General features: G+C 37.1%; 1 protein-coding gene and 1 long non-coding RNA gene across 2 annotated transcripts; both read right to left on the bottom strand.

Moving 5' to 3' along the window:
* Positions 1-733: 733 nt before the first annotated feature.
* On the bottom strand, positions 734-7,072 carry LOC118807587 (membrane-spanning 4-domains subfamily A member 15-like). The gene is made up of 5 exons (XM_036569623.1): positions 7,034-7,072; positions 1,676-1,882; positions 1,482-1,592; positions 1,300-1,356; positions 734-960 (listed from the first exon to the last, which is right to left on the bottom strand). The coding sequence occupies exons 2-5, from the start codon at positions 1,856-1,858 to the stop codon at positions 814-816; spliced, it is 498 nt and encodes a 165-aa protein (XP_036425516.1). The 5' UTR covers positions 1,859-1,882; positions 7,034-7,072; the 3' UTR covers positions 734-813.
* A 4,735-nt stretch (positions 7,073-11,807) lies between these two features.
* LOC118807586 lies at positions 11,808-13,636 on the bottom strand. Its single transcript, XR_005007235.1, has 4 exons — positions 13,464-13,636; positions 13,127-13,208; positions 12,022-12,201; positions 11,808-11,923 (listed from the first exon to the last, which is right to left on the bottom strand). It is a non-coding gene; the product is annotated as an uncharacterized LOC118807586 (long non-coding RNA).
* Between the last annotated feature and the right edge of the window lie 10,329 nt (positions 13,637-23,965).

Here is a 23,965-nt window from a genome sequence, read left to right as displayed (position 1 = left end):
CCTTCTCCTACATGGCCTGTTGTTAGTGTGTGTGTCTGGGTGTGTATGTGTTTGTATATGTGTGTATGTGTGTGTGTGTGTGTGCGTGAGGGTGGATGACATGGACAGGCTGCTGACTGGCTACAGCTGCCAAAGAAGAACCCTATGCTGGGCACTTGTGATATTTTAAACGTATGGTATTTTTACCTAAATTGTTATGGCTGTATTGATTTATATTAAACCAATAATGTGGTGGGTCCACCAGACCACTGATTAACAAAAACACAAACAACACACAAGGGTTAAGAAACATGGTTGAGTGAATTATCTGGTATTAAGTTTGGCTTAATGAACTCAAAAATAAGATCTAATAGCAGGCAAAGTTTGAACATCCCTTTATTTTTTAATTAAATCAAATTAAAAATAATTTAACATTTTAAGGGTGTTAACTTATTTGATATAAAATAAGTTCACACATCCTCTACAGAGAACAGCCTTAAATATGTCTTTTAATTTCAGATTTTAGCACACAAATTCTATTCATTGCTGTGTTTAAAATATTTGGAAAAAAAATGCACAGCCCACATTTTAATGTGTTAAATTCAGCAAATAAACAGTAATTGTGCCTGTGTTAACTTATTTTAAGGGTGTTCAAATTTTGCAGACGACTGTATGCTGAGATTCTCAATTCAAATTGTATACATCACTTTCAGATGAATAAAGAATATTACATTGACACAATTTGGCAGTTAAACTATAGGACTAATATACACTATTGAATTGGATCAGATCAATACTGCACATCTAGAGCTATTTTACTTAAGAGACACACAATCAGATGGAAACTTCACACACTTCAGGGTCTCTGTAGAAACATCTGTAACAATATGAATAACGTATGGCAATGTCAAACGACAGCAGAACGATGGCTGCTACTGCAGCCACAGCGCTGATTATGTTCATCGCCAGGGAGCTTCTCACCTACACAAGAGGAGAAACAGACAACAGCATAACATGTGGCAAAGTTACGACAGAGTATAAGCATTCCTATTAACTACTAGAACATTAAAATTCATTTTACATGTTTAAAGCACACTCACTGACCACATTATTAGAAGCACAGTGGGCATCAACAGATGAGCTACAGTCTAACCAGCAAGGTGGAGCTACAATAGAGGGGTTTCTGATAAAGTGGCCATTGAGTAATTGAGTGCAAACTTATTATGGAATAGAATTAGCCATTGTCTTTCCAAGCATATTAATTAACAATGAAGTGTCACTAATGTGTTTAAAAATACCCTACATTCTGTGTTTACTTACTAAAGAAGGTTTAGTTTTCTTGTCTGCAGCAACACACAAAGCACCTGAGGTGATATACTGGCATAAAAAGAAGAAGAAGAAGAAGAAGGAAAGAAGGAAAATGAGATTTTTTCTGTGTTTATCAAATTTGAATGGAAAACACAATCCTATAGGAATATGAAGGCTACGAAAAGATAACCTACTATACATGATCCCCAGTAGGTGACGCCACTGACGACACCCACACTTGGAAAGTGGGCCGTTTTAACAACACCAAACAATAACATCATGATCCCGATCATTATCTGGACAGTCTATGGAAAACATGAGACAATCAGAGCAAAGTGTAAACATGCCCAGTGTGACTATTAAGAAAACTACACCAGAACTGTCTTACCCCCAGTGCCTTCGGCTCTCCTTTCAGAAGTTTAGTAACTGAGTCTTGTTTATTAACTGAGTGTCGTGTGGAGACTCCACCTCCAGTCCCGAGGCCATATTGCTCTGTTCCTCCTGGAACCACTTGGGTTACGATGGTGAAGCCATTTCTTGTGTTCACAACAGGTACAAAACTGGAGGCCATCCTGAACACAGACCTGTATGAAATCTAATGGCAATAAAAAGAAGAATAAAAGAAGAATTTCTTATGGAAATTTACTGAATTGAATCTGATTTTCCGGCATTGAAAGATGGAAATTTTCCCAAGTATGAACAGTGAATATTCTCACTTGTTCTGTGGTAAATATTATGGTACTGGAAGAATTAAAATGCTTATAAACAACTACCAAACATCAATAAATGTCAATTATTAATAATAATTTTAAAAAATCATGCAATGGAGTCTCCAGGGGTTTAAGTCTGCAACAACTTAACAATGCTAGCCAGTATATGACTAGCAAACACAACTTTGAACAGTTGTGCACACATAAATCATATGTTTTTATGAAAGCACAAGAATGTTTCCAAAAAAAAACACAAGAAAACTCCAGAAAGTATGTTTCTTTGACAGTTTCTAATGTTTCACACTGATTTTCAGACTTCAGGACACATTTACTTTAAAACAATGGGATCTAACCTCTCACAATGTGGCCACGAGGGACAGGGATGCAGCCTCACTTCCTGCAGGGGCATGGCTAAAATAATGCTCTGCCTATGGAGTAAAAATGGTTTGGGGCAGACACCTCCCAATAGAAAGAACCCTATTAATTATGATTTTGTATATATTTAACTTATTACTATCACAATTCATGTCTTGTGTTTAAATAGATCATAACATAATACTTGTAAATATCTAAAGTTGGAATACTTTATTGTTTATTGTAGAACCGTCCTTGCACTAATTTCGAAGAATACTGGACAAAGTTTCCACAGAAATAAAATATAAACATTTAAAAAGAATACATCACTTTTTTATTGCTGCCAAATTGCACTCACTGACTAGTTACTATAACTAACAGCATAGAGGTCTGAGGGCTATCAGCTCTACCTTAGTGACATAAGCAGCTGCTTAGTGCTCCTCCAACAACTTCTGTGTTATTACTGTTCAATTACAATGCCATTACAATGCCTTATGAATGTGTTCATAGATTGTAAAAGACGTTATTCATAGAAAGTGTTACAAACATTTTAATTGTAACTGAGGTGCACAATCACCCACAGTATGAGTACTTACATGGCATCTACAGAGGAAATGACAATTTGCCTAATGTCAGAACTTACATTGTTGTTGCGTTTAATCAGAACTCACAAATTCACCACAAGTGAAAATTAAATTTCAACTAGAAAATATTTAAATCTTGATATCAGCAATGTACATATGTGAAAATTAAAAGTCCACTAGTAAATTTTAAATGTTGACAAGTAAAATTTCACATTATTTGTTATTTTCACATGTGTACATTAACAAAAAAAAGGAGTAAATGCTGAAACTGCTTGCAATAAAATCTATTTTAACAGGTAATTAGAATCTCAACATGTCAAATTACTCTTCATTTATTATGAGGAAAATCATTTTTTCACACACATGGGGGGCAGGTTGGGAAGCATTGAGTTTGATGTGTGAAGAAGTGCCATACAAAATATGATATCAGCTGAAAGTGTGAGATAAAACTGTTGATAATATCTTGCTCTGTGACACCTATATTTGCATTTCTTACAACAAAATCAACAAAAAAAGTTAGAAAGTTAAATGTTCAGTCCAAAACATGCAGCAGTAAGTCAGCTGAGTGGGTGAACATGCAATTTGTTGATTATTTGCAAGCATGTTAAGAAACACTGTTGAAAATCTAATTTCATTCAGTTCAGCTTCTTATCGGGGTAAATTACAGCCAGAGTGATGGTTCAGGTGTTATTTATTGCAGGATTGTGTTGGGTGATGAATTGTAGTGCAAGCGAATGAGGTAAAAGCACAGCAGTGTCTCACATTGCACAAGTGGTAAAGTTTGCCTGTGATTATGTATGAATGAGGAAGCGTGTTACTGCTATGCTATTTACTAATGGTAAATCGGTAAATGTTGTGGTACGTATTATGAATCTGACCCAATTTCTTCAATATTGTCCTTGATATTTATTTGTCTCAATGTAATATCATATTTACTTTGATATGCAATCTATGATATGATTTGATATGATCTAATAACCTGTGTGTCACATTTTAGAAAGCAAGCACACAAATAGAACAGTACTTCACACTTCAGTCGCCTTTTATTTTTACTCTGATAAAACAGATAAATAAGTGTGAAAGGTGATTTGAAATTATCACAGTGCATCTAACAATAAGGGCTGTGTGGAGCTTCTTTAATACAGTGATTGGAAACACAATAGCTCACAGAAAGATCCAGATCATGGTCATCTATTCTTTACTTTGTCAAAAAGGAGGAAATACACTGAAATATAATAGAGCCTTGTTTGTAATACTAACAATGTGATTTTCGGTAAAAAAAGAATACAGTTATATGAAAAGTTTGAATACCACTGGTCAAATTGCATGCAAGTTAACATATCCTCTACAGAGAACACATCTGTAGTTGTTTGTATGTAATTTTTTATAGAATTCAGTGCACAATTTCTATTTATTTCCTGAGTTACCATATATGAACAGATAAAATGTAACTAATGTTAATATTAAATATTATATAATATTAAAGGCCACATTTTATGTTTTATTGTAATTTTTGTGTTAAATTGGGCAAATACACAGTAATTAAAATCTGCATTAAAATATTCAGTATAACAAGACATTTTGGACAATTGTATGCTTCTAACTTTGTGTGAACAGTTTGGGGAAGACCTTTTCTGTTCCAGCATGACTGAGCCCCACTTGCTTCTGACAATGGTTGTTGGCTTCTTCATATGCTTGGTTTTCTGCATGATATACTTACTCCTTGTGCTGCTGTCTCTTCAGATGCAGAGTAAGCATTTGACAGACTACACAGGGGTGTTTTTCATGGTTTGTGCTTGAAATAATGGAACTGGATCTTAATTTCATTAAACTGGTCAAAACTCTGTATGCCAACCCTTCTGCTGTAGTAATAGCAGGTAATAAATGCTCACCTCCGTTTTCAGTTTCTCGTGGCTCTAGGCAAGGCTGTCCACTCTCTCCTCTCTTATTTGCTTTGTCACTTGAGGTCCTGGCCCAAGCAGTTTGGCTATCCCCACTTTATGCCAATCACCATTAATAATATTCATCACATCACTTTAGATGCTGATAACATTTTGCTTTACCTTAATAATGTTCCTTAAACATTTCCTTATGTGCTCTCCATTTTGGATATGTTTTGCAGTCCCTCTGGCTATGAGGTCAATATGAGGTGCGCTTCTCCCTTTAAATGATGCCATAAGAGAGAGACAAATCTATCTTTAACTTTCCCTGTAATACATCACTTTAGGAACCTTGGGGTTGAAATTTATTCATCCCTCCAATTTACAGTTAAGAAAACCTTTACCCAGATATTTGCTAGAATCTGTGATGATTTGAGGGACTGTAGTCATTTACCTAATACTCTTCGAACTCGTGTATAAGTAGTAATATCTAATATTCTTCCTAGAGACAATTTCTAAGTTCTAAGAAAGTTCTATGATTCCATCGTCTCTTTCTTTAAGTTTCTGGGACGAACTCCAATCTAGTATCTCAGCCTATTTATGGAAAGGCAAGAGATCTCAAATTAAACTTGCTACCCTTGAGTGTAAAAAAGCAGATGGAGGACTTTCTCATCTTAATTTCACATTGTATTCTTACTTTGTTCTTTGTCCTTTTTCAGTTTAGCTTAATCCAGATACTCAAACCCCCTGGGGGCCTCTTGAAGAAAGCCTGGCTGTTCCGTACAGATTACAAGGCCTCATCTACTCAAACATTCCTATAAAGCGATATAAACTGAGGCAAGGTCCACTAATTAGTGACTTACTCTTTACATGGTGGATAATAGAAAAACTAACCAAAACCACAAAAAAAGTGTTCCCCAATTTTTCATAATTTTAAATTACTTACTGCCAACAAGCCATTCTTTTTTCCACAATGCCAACAAAAGGGAATACATGTTCTGGATGATATTTTTATTGATTCAGGTCTTCAGATATTCCAAGACTTACAAGCATTTTATAGAATACCAGGTTTTTCATTGTTTCTCTAACTTTGCCTTTGCTCTGCCATGAAGGCATGCAGCATTCATTGGGGCTCCACTTTACCTTTACACCCATTAAATAAACTATTTTCTGCTAGCACAGGAACTAGAGGTTGTGTATTCAAAGTTTATCTGTGCTAAGTGCTGTACATAAACCTTTAGGTCTACAAACTAAATGGGGGAAAAGAGCTAAAAAGTGCTCAGGGTCAGATCAATTGACAAACTGAACATCACATCGGCCTCTAAAAATCCTAACCACCAGCTTATTCATCTTAATTTTATCCACATATCCTGTTTAACTTCCAATACTACCATATGCACCTTATTCCATCTCCTCTTTGTATTTTTTGTCCTGATGGTAGATATGGTACATTTTTACATTTTAAATGTGTTTAAATGTGCGCACATTTCGGACTAAAGTTTCTTTTACATTATCAGACATTCTTAATAAAACTATTCCAAGTACAGTCCAAACTACTAAATGTAACATGCTGAAAAGCATGTCTGGTTGGCTGGTCTCATGGCCACAGAAAAATATTAGGTAAATTAATGTGAAACCTTGTGTTTCATTTCTAGCAGCATCATTATATTATTACAGCTGGTATTATATTTGTTAAACTGTATTGTTTTGTTTTGCATTAATTGTCAAATATTAGCGTGTACTATACAGTGTGTAGAGGAGGTATCACTTAGAAAATAAACAAAATTTTAATTTTACTGTTGTGCCCAAATTCTTGCATTAGACTATATGAACAAAATTAATTGGACTAATGTTGTTTATTGTTGTTGTTTTTCTGTTAAAACTTTAACATAAAGAGGCATTAAAAAAGATTAAAAACATTCTCAGGAGGCTTTTCCCAACAAGAATGTCATTTTTTATCTCATAGGATAGTTAAAGGAAATAATTTTAGGACTTGTTTTTTTTTTTATAAAAAAGTATTTCACATTTTTTAAGTTCTAAAATTTCAAAATGAAATCACTTTACAACCATAGTTTGCTGACTGAAATAATAAAGATATTTGTTAGCAAAAAAGTATTTTGATTTGATACATGCACACACACACACAATCTATCAGCACTAGAAACTTTTTTAGAATAATATTAGAACTATAACAAAACATACTAAAAATACTATTTACCTGAAGTTGAAGTCTGCTGCTCTTAGTTCAGTGCTCTGCATCTGGAAGAAACCACTGCAGGGTTTGGAAAGTAATACAGAGCGCTTTTTGTGGGAGGGGGCTGTGGCTGATTGAGCTAAATGCAGCTTACTTTGTCTTATATTTTACGTTCTTCTTTGTTCTGATTTTACAGCTGAACTAATTGTATCTTTTATTTATATACAACATAATGACTCTGCCCACTCACTTCTGGAGTCAGTTGCATATAAACACTTTAAAAATATTGCAACTGTACATTAAACATATGAAAAAGTTTACACTCCTGGTCAAATTATGCGTTGCTGATTTTCTTAGTGAAATCAGATTGGGCCCAGCATCTACAGAGAACACACTGAAATATGGCATTTTTCTGCAAATGTCGCTGCACCAATTATTTCCCCAGTGTTGCCATTTCCAGTTCCACCCACTAGCCAGGCCTCCCCAAGTCAAACATTGATATTTGTTTTTATGGGGAGCAACAATATACAATATGTACAGAGTAAGCAGTATAAACAGTGAATATACAGCACTGTGCAGAAGTGTGAAGAAAAAGATTTGTAAAGCTGTTTATCTGGACAGCAAGTGTTTATTTGTACACAAAAAGAGTACAATAAATACAAATAAACAAATAATTAATTCACTAAAGAACCAAACCTGTGTTCTTTCTAGCTGTATTCTCTCAACATATTTATAACTTACTAAATATGGCACATTTTTACTGCATTTACATTTATTTGTATTTATTCTAATGTTATGCTATGAAAAATGTAGGACAGAACTTAATTTAGAAGTTAAATTTAAAACTTAACACAAATATATTTAGGGCTTAACAAAAATAACTTTGGAACTTAATAGAAAAATAAAATTGAACCTTAATAAAAAACAAATTTAGAACTTAAGAGAAATACATTTAGAACTAAACAGAAATACATTGAGGACTTAACAGGAAAATTAAATTTTGATTTAACAGAACAATAAAATTAGGACTTGGTAGAAATAAATGTAGAGCTTAAATTTAGAACTTAAGAGAAATAAAGTTTTGTACTAAACATAAATTAATTTGGAATTGAACAGAGATGAACTTAGAACTTTACAGTATTAAACTTAGATTTTTTTTTTCAAATTTATGGCGAGTTAAGCGTTCTCCTCAGCCAGACTGTGTGTTTCAGGATTGCTGATGATAAACACGGCCTGTAACGGAAAGAACATCTCATCATTTAAACACAGTCACCTTCACTCGCATCACAGTGCACTCAGATCAGTGATAAATAATCATTAAATAATGTGTGGCTGCTCACTTACAGCACTAAAGGAAGAAAAGTCAAATATCTGAGAACACGTGGTGTTGAGTGAACAAGAGAACAACAGACACTCACACTGTATTTATTTCATATTATGTAGTATATATTGGAGGCAGCATCTTACTGACCGGCGCTCCAGCGCAGCAGGCTGTGCAGGTGGCTTTGCAGGCGAATACAGAAGTGCAGATGGAGACAATGAACTGAAGCACAGAGAAAACCAGCAGCACTCCACTGATTCCACGCGACACACTCCAAACACCATAAGACTATGAATTGCACAAAAGATTTTATTCCGTACTTATATTCCATTCCAGGGACACTCCTTGAGGAAAAGCAGGGCCAACTGACAGGTAGCCTATATGTTTTATCTGAAGCAACTAGGCAAATGCTGTTTCCTGATGGACGCTCTAATAAACCAAATGCTAGAAAATCAGAGAAGCATCAAACCTAGTCAAGAAAATCAGCTCTGTTTTAGTAAAGGGAATTAAAAAAAAAACATGACAGCAGTTAAAAGTCCTCAGATTTCCCTCACCTGAAAGTCAAAGTGATAATATAAATAAGGAGTCATGTCGATAGACAGCAGACCGATGGCTACTCCTGCAGCCACAGCACTGATTATATTCATCACCAGGGAGCTTCTCACCTACACAAGAGGAGAAACAGAACAGTTCATAGAGCAGCACTGTTTATCACCCTCCTACCTCATTAATCACTGGTCAATTCCTGACCACAGGACCACTGTTGTCCAGTTATTATTGGGGTGGTGGTCCATTCTCAGCACAGCACTGAGTCTGACATGGTAGTGTGTGTGGTGCTGGTAGGAGTATATCATATACATCAGTGCCACTGCTAGGTTGACAGTGGACCAGCACCTCTGTGGTGAGAGCTGACCATTGAAGAAGGACTAGAGAGAGGACAAGAAAACCTGTATCAACAGATGAGTTACAGTCTCTGCTGCCAGATCTCTCACACCCCTCCTGGTTTGTATTGTTGTAAATATATAAATAGTATCTGTGGTGTACATTTTGTGATGGCCTTTATGGCTGTTTACCTGTATTTACTAGAGATGTGAATCTCTAATTCTGTTAGATTTTGTTTCAGGGTGCCAAGATAAAATTCTAGTATTATTCTCGATACAACTTTACATTTGTTTCTACACCCTACACTTTGATATTTTGTATCATAACATACTTAAACAAAACTTTGCATCTCCAAAAAAATGAACTTTAAAGGAGAAGGAAAAAAAATCTTAAATTGTAATAGATGTTAATGGAAAAATGTATTATTCTAAGTAATTTTGGAATATTACACGATGTAAAACTCACCTAGTTATGTCAAAAAATGCAAAACAAAAATAAAGATACACAGTTCTGTCCCAATAATGATGATACAATACTAAGTCATAAACACAACAAACACACCTGACACACCTGAAAGTTATGAAAGTTTGTGCCTTTGTGGCTGTTTCTTCTTTTTAAACAATGCACACAAGTGACTTAAATCCTCTGCTGGAGAAACTCCAGACTGCTACACATGCTACATTTGTAAATCAGTCATTTCCCAAACCATGTCCAGTTTTCTTTGTCATTCTAGAAAAAAATCTCTTTAATTTGGCTATATGGTTGTATAAATTGTATTGATTGTAGTGTAAATAAGTGTAAATAACACATCAAATACTGACAATAAACTTATATACATTTTATGTTTTATTTTATTTTTTCTCCAAAATGTTACATTTAGCAAATAAATAGAAATTGTGCACTACTAAATAGCAGAAAATGTCATATTTAATTGTGGTCTCTGTAGGGAATTTGCTTAGTTTTTTTACATACCACAAATGAATGAGGTTGGTTCGCTGCGGCGACTGTCAGAGCACCAGAGCTGATATACTGTCATAGAAAACACAGAGGACCCCAAGAATTAGACTCCAGTAGTTGGTAATTCACTGACTTCTCAGTACTACATTATTTAGCTTTATCTAAAGTGAAGTACACGTTTTTATGTGGGCATTATAATTGTAATCTTTGAACATCATTTTCAGTGTCCATTTTTGCACCCCTATGAATCCTTATCAAGCCAATAGCTGGTGAATAGTCAATAAGCAATAAATACTGATTAACTGGCTGCTCATTACTACATTATTTAGCAGTAACTAAGCTGAATTAAGCATTTCCAGGATTTATTTTATTTTTGTACTTCATAATCTTTAGCACAACACTGGAGAGGCGGTGGCATTAGAGTAGCCCACATTCACAACACAGTAACTGTTACTTCAATTTTACTTGGGAATGTTTATCACTGAACATAAAATATGAAACTGCAACAAAAGCTTGTTGTTTTAGTCTTAACACTGTTATACTATGCTTAATAACACTCATACTATGTTATGTTTAAATGATGCAAAAATGGACCTAATTATTAAAATCAAAAACATTTTTAAAGAATGTTTAGGGGTGTTGCCTTGAGGCAACATTGTGCAACAATGAAATGACATATGTGTGTGTCATTTCATTATCATAAATGTGTCATGATTTTTTTTTATTTAAATATTTGGAATGAAACTAACTATATAATTTGTTGATCCTTAAAACACACAGAAACACTTAAAAAATGCTGATTAATTTTATTTTTGTTATTTTCAAAGAAACCATGTTAATATGATGCAACATTGTGAAACAATATTTTATGTAAAACATCAAACTAGTCATTTTTAATTAATCAGAGATGACTTTCTTTTTCCTGACACAACTGATGGCACTTGTAAAACACGTATGCTGAAATCAGTAAAATTTATTAAATAAACAAAAACAAGTTCAAAATGGAAATTTGTATGCGCACCTCATGTGGTGCAGTTATCACTTCTGGTTTAAAATGTGCTTCACTTTGCAAGAACGTGTATGCAAAAGTTTGGGCTCCCCTAATCAAATTACACATGTTGTTGATTTCTACAGAAATTCTTCACTAAACTTCACTTCACTGTAGAGGATGTGTAAACTTATTTTCTATTAGCAGGTCAACATGTAATTTAAATGTGGGTGTTGAAACTTTAGTCATGCTCTCATGGAAATAAAAAGTCCACCAAATGACACGGTGACGAGGCATTTTGTTGGCTTGTTAAAACTATTCCTTTTTACCATTAACCCTTTTATTGTAATAACTATTATGATGTCATAACTTATAACTTGAGGCAACATCGGGCAATAGAGAGTTAATTTCGGGTCTTGGCTTAAGTAATACTGTATGATATACAAATGAATGTGCTCAGGAAAATGTTTCACCTCAGTTACTACTTAATAACTTTACTTTTTATCAAAGTATTAAACTACCTATTAAATGCCAACTACTGGCTGGATAGGCCTAATAAGAGTTTTACAAGGGCATTATAATATCCCCCTATAATTTTTATACAAGTAAGAATCAAAGCATCCAGGGTCAGAAAAACAACACAAAGTGGACATACGATCATTGATCCCCAGCGGCTCATGTTACTGTAGCCAGATATGGTGTTAAAGTGGACTGCTGACACAATGCCAAACAAATAGGTCACAATCCCAATTAGTATCTGGACAGTCTGTGGAGAACAAGACGAGGTGTTCAGAGACAATCTTATTTGTATTTGTATGTCTTTAACAAACAAAATCATTTTTGTTTGTATCTGTATTTTCATACCAGAGCTGTGTTTGTACCCCTCTTACCCCCAGTGCTTTCGGCTCTCTGAGAGTGGAGACTTCCTGGAGCCCCCCTGGAGCTGTTTGTGGTGGGGATCACATGGGTGAAGATGGTGAAGCCGTTTCTTGTGTTTTCAACAGGTATAACATGGCTGGCCATCCTGAACACAAGCTGTTGAAGCTGTTAATGACCAAAAGTGAATGACTGAATTAATTAATGATTTTTATTGTATTGATAATATCTTGTGATGACGGATGGACAAGTTGAAATAAAAGTCAATAAAATCAAACAAAATTTACCACTAAAAGTAACGTCTAATGCACTGATCTAGTCTAATCTCACAATCCAGTTGTCTTCATTTTTCTTCAGGAAAAACTCTGTGAAATGAGTTAACGATATTTGAATAATATATGCAATGCATGAAAATGGCAAATTCACAATTAAAAATATGACATTTACTAGCAAGGCAATATACATACATGCTGTATTGCACAATTTGTACCTATGCCAATTGTATAAAACTTCATCTCAGCAGTTAGTGTTAGTAAAAACACTGTTTATCATTAGAATAAATATAAATAAACACGATTGCAGGAAAGTAATCACTGCTTTCATTAAAGTAGCTGAGATATTGTGAACAGGTTCCTGACATCTCTCTGCACTCCGGTCATCACATAGATTTGTTCAATTCCATCAGCAGAGCATTTAATATAACATAATATAATATTGATTTAACCCAGATATTGGATACTAACGAAAACAGAAAATCAATACTTCTTGTATATTTTTTATTTGTATTTCTTCTTACATTTTTATGGTTGTTTTGTGCATCGTATTGTAAGCAAAAGCTTAGGTGCTCCTGGTCAAATCTAATTTTTGTTATGCTGATTTTCTAAGTGAAAATTACTTTATATAACCTTAAGAGAGAACAAATGTATATATAATTGCATAAGCAGTTCAAAAGTAGCATTAGATAAACATTTAGGACTTAACTATAAAATAAATTTAGGACTTAAAAGAGATGATTGTAGAACTTAAAAGGAATAAAGTTTTGTACTAAATATAAATAAATTGAGAATTGAACAAGGATGAGCTTAGAACTTACTGGTATAATTTAGGCCTTAGTTGGGGTGAGTTAAGCGTTTTCCTTGGCAAGAGTGTGTGTTTCAGGATTGTAAGAGGACGGCCTGTAACAGGAAGAACATCTCACAATCATTCAGTCATCAGATCACATTCACTCGCATCACAGTGCACTCAGATCTAAATAATAAATACATTTATTACCAAATTAGTAAGCTGATTATATTTTAACATGCACACACACATATTCACTCATACACACACATACATACACACAAAAGCAGTAGTTTGGCAATAGAAATGTTTTACATCTTTTGAATAATGGAATCAAACGAAATAGAGAGAAACAAAACACTATTTACCTGATGATGAACTCTGTTACTGTTAGCTCAGGGATCTTTATCTACAGGAAACCACTGCAAATTTGGAAACCAACTACAGAGCTGTTTTTGTGGGTGGGGTTGTGGCTAACTGATCTAAATGCCCCATGCCTTGTCTTATCTTCTATGTCCTTTCTTTGGTCCGGTTTTGCAACTGAACCCTTTTTCTTTTATCTTTTTAAATTGTATCTTTTATCTATGTACATCATAATGACTCTGACTGTTCACTTCTGAATTCAGTTGCATATAAAAGCTTTAACACATTGCAACTGTACATTGTACATATGCAAAAGTTTGACCACTCTTCATCAAATGAGATGTTTTTGAAATATGGAATTTTTCTGCAAATTTTACCACACATTTAAATTTTTTGGGGGGGGGGGTTCGTGCCAGGGCGGCACGGTGGTGCAGTGGGTAGCACTGTCGCCTCACAGCAAGAAGGGCCTGGGTTCAATTCCCGGCCGGGTGACCAGAGTCCTTTCTGTGTGGAGTCTGTATGTTCTCCCCGTGTCTGCGTGGGTTTCCTCCCACAATCCAAAGACATGCAGTCAGGCCAATTGGACATGCTAAATTGCCCCTAGGTGTGAGTGTGTCTGTATGTCTGCCCTGCGATGGACTGGTGACCTGTCCAGGGTGTATCCTGCCTTCCGCCCAATGACAGCTGGGATAGGTTCCAGCACCCCACCCCGAGAAGGATAAGCGCTTTAGATGATGGATGGATGGATGGGTTCGTGCCAGTTTTTTCCCCAATGTAGTCCTTTCCAGTTCCACCCACTTGCTAGGTTTCCCCCAGTCACACACTGATATTTATTTTTTGGACTGCAACAATATACAACAGGTACAGTGTAAGATATAAGCAGTGAATTTACAGCACTGTGCATAAGTTTGAAGAAAATGATCTGTGAAGCTGTTTATCTGGGCACTAAATGTTTATTTTTTTGTTATTTGCACTGTATTCACATTTATTTGTATGTATTCTAATGCCATTTTAACATTTTATTTGTTTATTTGTATTTATTCTAATGTTGTGTTATAAAAAATTTAGGACAAAATATAATTTAGAACTTCACAGAAATAAATTTAGAACTTAACACTCCTGCTGAGGACGCCTCCTCTGCCTGTTCCCTTTTCCCCTGCAGGATCACTTGAGTCTATGAACTGTTGAGTGTACTCCAACTCCCATGAGTCTGTGGGAGATCACATGACTCTTCTCACATCGCCATCTACCAATGAATGTTCATTCCAGTGTTCCTCCTCTCTGGAATTCTAAGTTGTCCCACCTGTTAGTCATTACATTTTATACCACAGCTGATTCCGGCCACTCAAGCTGATTGGTTGAGAGGCGTTCTAACCGTGCTGTTATTTTGCCATTACATCATGTGTTTTTCCACAAACACTGTATCACTCTGCTGAGACGCCATTGCTAAGCAACAACTTTGAAAGCTGTAGGAGACGCTCAAGCCATTTGAACATATTTACTTCTTACTTTGCTCACAAAAAGAAAATGGATACTTTTAAGATCACATTTGTCCTACAGCCAATTTGGTCAGACTTTCCGAAACTGTCCTTACCACTGAGCAAGCTTTTCCCATCAGCAGCTGTGACAGAAGAAAACCTAAACAACCTGGAATTAGCCAGAAATGAACCGAACACCATTCACCAAACAAAATGGGCTGTAAGATGCTTTCCAGACTGGCAGGAACAAAATAACATTAATTTTGATCTTGCAAAAATTGACAAAACGGCTAAACTTAATATTGTGGCAGTTTTATGGCTCAGTCCAATTTGGTCAGACTCTGAAGATGAAACCACACGTTGGCGAATGGTATTCGGTTGATTTCTGGCTAATTCTGATATAAAATTCACCTAGTGAATTTAAGTCATGTTAAAACATGAAAAACAAATAGACAATACAAGGTTGTGTGCCGGCAGAGATGATGTAATACTGAGTGACAAAACATTTTTTGAACATGCCCAGTCTGCAGGTAAAAAAAACATACTATACTATCATTATAGCTGAGAATCTCTTTAATTAGCTATACAGTTGTATGCAACATTTTAGGTGCCAAAGTCAAATTAGATTTTGTTGATATTAGTGTTAATAAGTGTAAATAACACTTCATATGCAGAGAACAAAATTCCATACTATGTTTTTCTGCCCTATGTCTGTCTGCCGTGCGATAGACTGGCGACCTGTCCAGGGTGTAACCTGCCTTCTGCCCAGTGACGGCTGGGATAGGCTCCAGCACCCCACTGCGACCCAGAAGGATAAGCGGTTTAGATGATGTATGTATGTATGTTTTTTTCCCTATATGTTAGCGTGTTAATAAACAAATAGAATTGCTATATTTATCATATTTAATTGTGACCTCTGTAGAGAATTTGTTAACTTACTATTTCATTTACATACCACAAATGAATTAGGCTGGTGAATGAAGCACTTGTTAAGCCTCATCAAGCTTACCAAGTAGTTGTTAATTAATTGCCTTCGCATTACTACATTATTCAGCAGCATCAGAAGTGAAATACATCTTTTTCCAGAGTACTTGTTTGTGTGTCATAAATAATCTTTGCACATCATTTTCAGTGTCCATTTTTGCACCCCTGTTAATACTTATAATGCCAATAGCTGGTGAATAGTCAATAGTCAACAAATACTAATGAACTGGCTGTGTATTACTATATTATTAAGCAGTAACTAAGCTGAATTAAGCATTTGCTTTTATTTGTCTTTTGTACATCCTAATTTTTTGCACAACATTAAGAGGTGAAAAGAAATTAGAATAACACACATTTCAAACAATATTTGTTACTTCAATTTTACTGTGGGATGTTTGTCACTGAACATTAAATATGAAACTGCAACAAAAGCTTGTTTCATACTCCTTATAATTTATACTATGTTTCATAACACTTAGATTATGTTTAAAGTGTTCCAATGTTGGAAAAATTTACCTAATTATTAAAATTCAAAACTATTTTGGAATATCATTGGTATATGTTGCCTTGAGGCAACACTGTGCAACAACGTAAAGAAATGAGATATGAAGTGTCATAAAAAATATTTTACTATTTAAAGATTTGGAATGAAACTGAGTGACTACATAATGTGTTAAAAAACACATATGAAAAGATTAATTCTATGTTTTGCTATTTGTAAAGAAACCATGTTAACAAGATGCAACATCATGAAGCAATGTTTAATGTAAAACATCAAAACAATTTGAAATTAGTGCTCATTTCCTAACAAAACTGATAATACTCGTAAAACACAATATATGCCGAAATAAGTACAATTCTTAAAATAAGCAAAAACAAAAACATAATCCTAAAATAAAAATAAAAAAAAGCTACTTAAGAGTTAAATATTGTGGGATGTTCTAGAGACAGACAGCACAAAATAGGTTCAAGGTGAAGGGCTTAAGGATGAAATTTGTGTGAGGGTTCTCTGATTAACACAGGAGCACACTGCATGCGATGAGGTTAACACTTCTGGTTTAAAATGTGCTTCACTTTGCGAACACTTGTATGCAAAAATTTGGCTGCCCTTAATCAAATGACGTTTTGCTGATTTTCGAAGTGTAAATAAGTGAACACATCCTCTACAGAGAACACACTACTGCACATTTTAACACTGAATTTCTGTTTATTTGCTAAATTTAATTAAAAATAATATTATTAAAATAATAATGGCAGATTTTATACTTCGTATATATTTTTAAGCCAATATGTTAACCTCAACAAATAAACAGAACCTGTGCACTTAACTGTGAAGAAAAATGCCATATTTATGTTTGTTGCCTGTTTTCATTTAGAAGGACATCAAACATATAATTTGATCTGCGGTGTTCAAGTTATTGTATATGACTGTAGCTGTGCTCTTATGGAAAAAAGGAAAAAAAATCATAAAAGAGAAAGTCCACTGAATGATATGGTAACATGGTAAAGCATTTTGTTGATTTATTCAAACCCTTCCTTTTATCATTAACCCTTTAATTGTAATAAATAATTATGATGCCATTAAAGTCATGAAATTGAGTCTGTTAACCTGAGGCAACAGGCATCAGTGGGTTAATTTATTGTCTTGACTTAAACAATACAACACTCTATGATAGGCAAATGAAAGTGCTCAGGAAAATGTTTCACTGTAGTTACTGATTAAACTTTAACTTTTCATCCAGTTATAAGCAACCAGTTCAATACCAACTACTGGCTGAATAAGGACTAATAAGAGTGTTACAAGGCCATTATAATATCCTCCTGTATCTTTTATACAAGGATGAATTAAAACCACCACCATGGCGTACAGGGTCAGAAACACAAACACAATATAACAGTATACCACAAAGTAACACAAAGTGAACATACAATTATTTATCCCCAGCAGCTGATGTCACTGTAGCCAGATATGGTTTTAAAGTGGACTGCTGACACAATGCCAAACAAATAGGTCACAATCCCAATCAGTATCTGGACAGTCTGTGGAGAACAAGATGAGGTCTTCAGAGACAATCTTATTTGTATTTCTTTGACATTTTCATAGAGGCCAGAGCTGTGTTTGGACCCCTCTTACCCCTGTTGCTTTTGGTTCTCTGAGAGATGAATTCCTGGAGCCCCCCCAGAGCGGTTTGTGGTGGGATCATATGGGTGAAGATGGTAAAGCTGTTTCCTGTGTTTTCAGCAGGTATAACTGCTGGCCATCCTAAACACAAGCTACTAAGCTATTAGTGACAAAAAGTAAAAGAATGAATGAAATAATACATGACATTAATAATTAATGAATTTCTAATTATGATTATATCTTGTGATGACAGATGGACAAGTGGAAATAAAGGGGTTCCCATAAAGGGGTTGGTTTCAAAATCATTCCTATTGCCAGTCACTGTATGCTGTCACCCAAATTCTGTTCTTGTGTCAGCCTTCATAGATTCTGGTGCAGAAGGAAATTTTATCCATTCCCATCTGGTGGAACAGCTCCAAATTCCAGTGGAGGCCCTGAAAGCATCGTTATGGGTGGCTGCCTTGGATGGAGGACAAATAGGCATTGGAACCATATCCAACATCACAAAACCCATTCATCTGGAAACCAGTGCCCTCCACAAAGAAATGTTGCCCTTCCTAGTTCTTGAACACTCAGAATTTGAAATTATTCTAGGTCTCCCTTGACTGGAAAAAACCCCTCCATTTCATGGTCCAACCATGAAATATTAAAATGGTCTGACTTTTGCCTCCAGTCGTGCATTACGCACCCCTCAGTCTCTGTTTTTCCACAACAGTAGAAAGCTCTAATGCTGACAACACTGTTGACATTCCCACTGAGTACTCAGATCTAAAAGAAGTCTTTAACAAGAACAATACCACTGAATTGCCCCCACATAGACCATACGATTGCACTATTGAACTCAGTGAAAATCTTGTTTTAGCAAAGTCCAGAGTGTACCCACTAACCCAAGAAGAAGAGAAAGCTATGGATACCTACATCCAAGAAGCACTTGAGTAGGGATTTATTAGACCATCAACTCCCCCCATAGTTTCTAGCTTTGTCTTCATAAAGGAGAAAGATGGTGGTTTACGCCCCTGTATTGACTACCGTGCACTGAATCAGATCACAAAACCTTATCCTTATTCTCTTCCCTTAGTCCCAGTGGCCCTAGAGCAATTGAAAGGGACCAAGTACTTTATCAAGTTAGATCTCAGTAGTGCTTATAACTTGATCAGAATCAAGGGAGGTGATGAATAGAAGACTGCCTTTTTGACCACTGGGGCCACTACGAATACTTGGTCATGCCTTTTGGCCTATTTATTGCCCCCTCTGTTTTTCAGGCCTTCATTAATGAGGTACTTAGAGATATGTTAGGAAAATACGTAATAGCCTATCTGGATGACATTCTTGTTTACTCCCCTGATAAAGAATCTTATGTCCAACATGTACATACAGTCCTTAAGCGTTAGAAATAGAAATAGAAAAACTAGAAAATAACTTGTTTGTAAAAGGTGAAAAATGCAAGTTCCATCTGAAGTCAGTGTCTTTTTTAGGTTATGTGATCAGTGCACAGGGAGTTATCATGGATGACCAAAAAGTCGAGGCAGTAGTTCGGTGGCCCACTCCTTTCACAGTCAAATATTTACAGAGATTCCTGGGTTCACCAATTTCTACCATAGATTAATCAGAGATTTTAGTAGTATTGCGGCTCCTCTAACTTCCCTACTAAAAGGTGGTCCAAAGAAGCTGAAATGGACAGTACAAGCTGAAAAAGCCTTTCAGACCCTAAAAGAAGCCTTCACTACTGCCCCTATACTAAAACACCCTGACCCATCAGAACCCTTTGTAGTCGAGGTAGATGCTTTTGAGACCAGTGTGGGAGCTGTCATGTCACAACACTCAGCTTCTCCTCAGAAACTCCATCCCGTAGCATTTTATTTGCATAAGCTATCCCCAGCCAAAAGAAACTATGGAATCCGTGACCATGAGTTGCTTGTTGTAAAATTAGCCCTGGAGGAGTGGCGGCACTGGCTAGAAGGAGCTAACCATCCCTTTACAGTATTAACCGACCACAAGAACCTAGAGTACCGCCGAAACGCTAAAAGGCTTAATGCCCTGCCAAGCCAGATGGTTCCTTTTTTTTTCGTTTCTGTATTACTTATTGACAAGGCTCTAGGAATACTAAAGCAGATGCATTGTCCAGAATTCACCAGAATGACAGCCCCATTCACTCTGAATCCACATCAGAACATATCCTCCCTCCTGAAGTGTCAGTTTCCTCCATTAGTTGGGAGATCGACTTTGTTTAATCATGTATTCTGGATTTTTGGCATTCCAGAGGACATTGGATCTGATAGAGGACCTTAGTTTACATCACAAGTATGGGCAGCATTTTTTGAACACAGGCATTTCTATTATTCTTACTTCCGGCTACCACCCTCAGTCTAGTGGCCAATGCAAGAGGATGAATCAAGAATAAGGAAAGTTCCTAAGAATCTTCTGTCATGAAAACCCATTGGACTGGTCTCGCTTTTTGCCTTGGGCAGAGATGGCACAAAACTCTTTGTTTCTGGAATGACCCCTTTTCAGTGTATCCTAGGGTACCAGCCACCTCTAGCACCATGGACAGGTTCGTCCACAGATGTTCCTGCTGTCGATGCATGGATGCAGAGGAGTGAGAGCGTTTGGGAAGTCACACATCAACGCATTAAGGCGATTCTGCAGAGGAACAAGGAGCAAGCTGATCGTCACAGGAGTGAAACCCCCATGTTTCAACCCAGGGACTGAGTGTGGTTGCCCCCAAAGTAGAAAATTACAGCCCAAATATATTGGGCCCTTTAAGGGGATAAAAAGAATTAATCACGTAACTTATAGACTAGATTTATCCCCTCATTTTAGGGTCTCACGCTCATTCCATGTGTCTCTTCTAAAACCTGTCATTGCAGGACCTTTGGACGAGGCCACGCCGGACGTCATGCCACCTCCCATGGAGGAGATAAATGGGGCGCCAGTCTACGCTGTTCATAGGCTGCTGGACTCTCTTAGACGTGGCGGAAACCTACAGTACCTGGTGGACTGGGAAGGATACGGCCCTGAGGAGCAGTGTTGGGTCTCGACACAAGACATCCTAGATCCTGGTCTCATTGTGGATTTCCACAGCCAACACCCTGACAAGCCTGCTCCTTGCCCTAGGGGACGTCCATGGAAGGTGCTCCCTAGCTCACTCTCTGCCCGTCTGCAGGATTCTTGTGAACAAACATTGTCTGTCCAGCACCTCAGCAGCTCTAGGTCTGCCCCTATTCAGTTATCTGGTGGTGGGCATGGTGGTCGTTCTGGCCAGCCTCATTCCGAGGCCACCCCGGACTCTTTGGGGGGGTTACTGTCATGCATCCATCAGGCTGTGAACCACATATGGATTCCATCCCCCAGAATCTTTGGGAGATCACATGACTCAGGACCTTCCCTCGCACTCTGAATCACCTCCTGGAATCCTCTGGGAGATCACATGACTCCTGATCTCCCTTCACTCTCCAGTCAGCGCTGTCGCTCACAGGAGTACTGATTCTATGCACCTGTGTGATATGTCATATGCCCTTATTAGTTAGGTTTATAAGCCCAGGCTTCAGCATAGGCTAGTTGTGAGGTATTGAATCATCATTGCTCTGCTGACTGTTATATTGTCTGTGAGATTCCTGTTAATCACCATTGTTTCCTGTTTTTCGACTCTGCTTTTTGCCTTAACCCTTGGATTGTTTACCCTTATCATTTGACCACTGTTTTTTACCTTTTTGCACATTTTCTCTACTCTGCCCCTTTTTGGATTGATTGCCTAGTGTTATGTTTGAGTTTGTGTATTGGTTGTACTTCCTGGATCTGACCCACATCTGTTATGTGACTACGTACTTGGATATTGTCTTCATCAGTAAAGCCTCATCTGACCCTTTTAACCACAAGTGTCTGACTCATTCTGGCACGTTACAACAACAAATATCTTTGTCACCTGAAGACATGCCTAAAATAAGTAAATAAATAAATTAATAAATAATTAAACAAACAAACACAGAAGCATCCATCCATGTCCATGTATCATCTCATATCATGTCTCATAGTATGTTTTGTACTGTAGCATCAGCAGTAGAGGAAACAATGAGGAGGTTCTTTGTTAAACACACCAGCAGGAAGGCATATACAGAGCACTGAAACCTTGGGGGAAGTCACCACTAGCCACACACTTCACCCTGATGGTGACTCCGTGCTTACATGCGAAACCCACTGAAACCCACATCCCATCTGTGCTTTGTGTGTGAAAATAAAATTAAGCATCAACCCTACCTTAAGCTTTTGTCTTTCTCCCAGGGTTATGATTATTTATTTATTGTTGTCTCTTTATTGTTTTTTGTACTTATGTGTATATATATATATTGTCTGTTATCCCACTATTACATGTGCACTCATGTCTTTGTCTTAATGTTTAGGCAGAGAGCTGGGGCTCCCTGGCAGTGTGGCCTTCATTCCCCATGGGAGAAGCTGCCACCTTGGGAACAACTGAACACAAGCCATGTGCCAGTGGAGGATCCCTGGAGGCCTTGGGTGATGCACATGAGCAGCACCCTTGCTGACACTGACAATGCAGTGAACAACAGAGAAAGTGGAAGGTGGCTGAGAGAAGTGCCGCTGTTGTTGCCCCAGTAGCTCCGGACTTGATGGTGTGAGCTGTGACTTGCTGAGTGCAGTGCATGTAATGGCTGGCATGGAACACTTCCACATGGGCAAGACCAGTACTCAACAAAAAAAAGACTGTGCTGAGCCAGGAGGTGTCATCTTGCTGAGAGAGGACTGGAGGCACCTGTTGTGGAGGTGTGGGGTCTCTGCGGCACTTGGATGGGGCCAGGATGGTAGAAAGGCTGGGGCTCCTGCAGCACACAGGCCGCAGCATGGGTCACACTTGGAGGCACATATTAGAGCCTTTATTCAGGCTGCGTGGGTTGCCGGGACAGCTGACCTCGCCACATAATGGGGGTTAGGGATTGCTTCTTCAGCACCCACTATGAATTAGAGAATAAAGAATGAGAGGTTAGAAAATACAAAAGACAATGTGAAAGACACTAAAATAGATGTGTGAATAGAAGCCTTGATGACTGTACACATGCAGGTCTGAGGAGACTTATAATATCATTCCAGCATGTTCATTACCTGAAAAGACAAAACAATATGCAAATAAAGAAGGTATGTATGTGTCATGCTGGGCGACCAGGATCCTTTCTGTGTGGAGTTTGCATGTTCTCCCCGTGTCTGCGTGGATTTCCTCTGGGTACTCCGGTTTCCTCCCACAGTCCAAAAACATGCAGTCAGGCTTATTGGACATGCTGAATTGCCCCTAGGTGTGAGTGTGTGTGTGACTGTGTATGTCTGTCTGCCCTGCGATGGATTGGCGACCTGTCCAGGGTGTATCCTGCCTTCCGCTCAATGACAGCTGGGATAGGCTCCAGCACCCCACCGCGACCCAGAAGGATAAGCGGTTTAGATGATGTATGTATGTATGTATGTATGTGTCATACCTCCCTCTGGCTCTGTAGTCATTCACACTCTGAACACTGATTCTCTCCCAGACCAAAAAGGCAAATCTCCTGCCGAAAATTTCACTCATTACAAAAGACATCCAATCCTTGCCTAATAATCTAAATGCAACATACAAAGTTTGTAAAGTTGATGACATCTTGTCTTTATTATTACACATAAGTTATTCAAGAAATCTAGTAAAACCTAATTAATGGGATGTTGACATGAGATGTTATGAGATATTAACTTGCATGTTTGCCAGTGCAACTCTAATTTTTGATGGCTAAGACTGCACTTTAGTGGTTTTGGGGCATCCCCTGTCGGAAGGTCTGACAATGAGAAGATCTATTGATTTGTTTTCACAATATATACACATAAGATTTACACTCGTATTCTTTTAACCATAATTAGTACTTGACGTCTGTATTAATAGGAATGATTC

Source organism: Colossoma macropomum, unplaced genomic scaffold (assembly GCF_904425465.1).
Source record: "Colossoma macropomum unplaced genomic scaffold, Colossoma_macropomum, whole genome shotgun sequence".
In the NCBI taxonomy this organism is placed as follows: Eukaryota; Metazoa; Chordata; class Actinopteri; order Characiformes; family Serrasalmidae; genus Colossoma; species Colossoma macropomum.
Note: the sequence above shows the minus strand (reverse complement) of the source record. Positions and strands in the feature narration are given on the sequence as shown.

Excerpts from the sequence above, each read along its gene's own strand:
- LOC118807587 (XM_036569623.1), bottom strand. The coding sequence starts at position 1,858 with ATGGCCTCCAGTTTTGTACCTGTTGTGAACACAAGAAATGGCTTCACC. Across the intron at positions 1,593-1,675 it reads GAGAGCCGAAGGCACTGGGG|ACTGTCCAGATAATGATCGG; the intron begins GTAAGACAGTTC and ends TGTTTTCCATAG. Across the intron at positions 961-1,299 it reads AGAAAACTAAACCTTCTTTA|GTGAGAAGCTCCCTGGCGAT; the intron begins GTAAGTAAACAC and ends CCTCTTGTGTAG.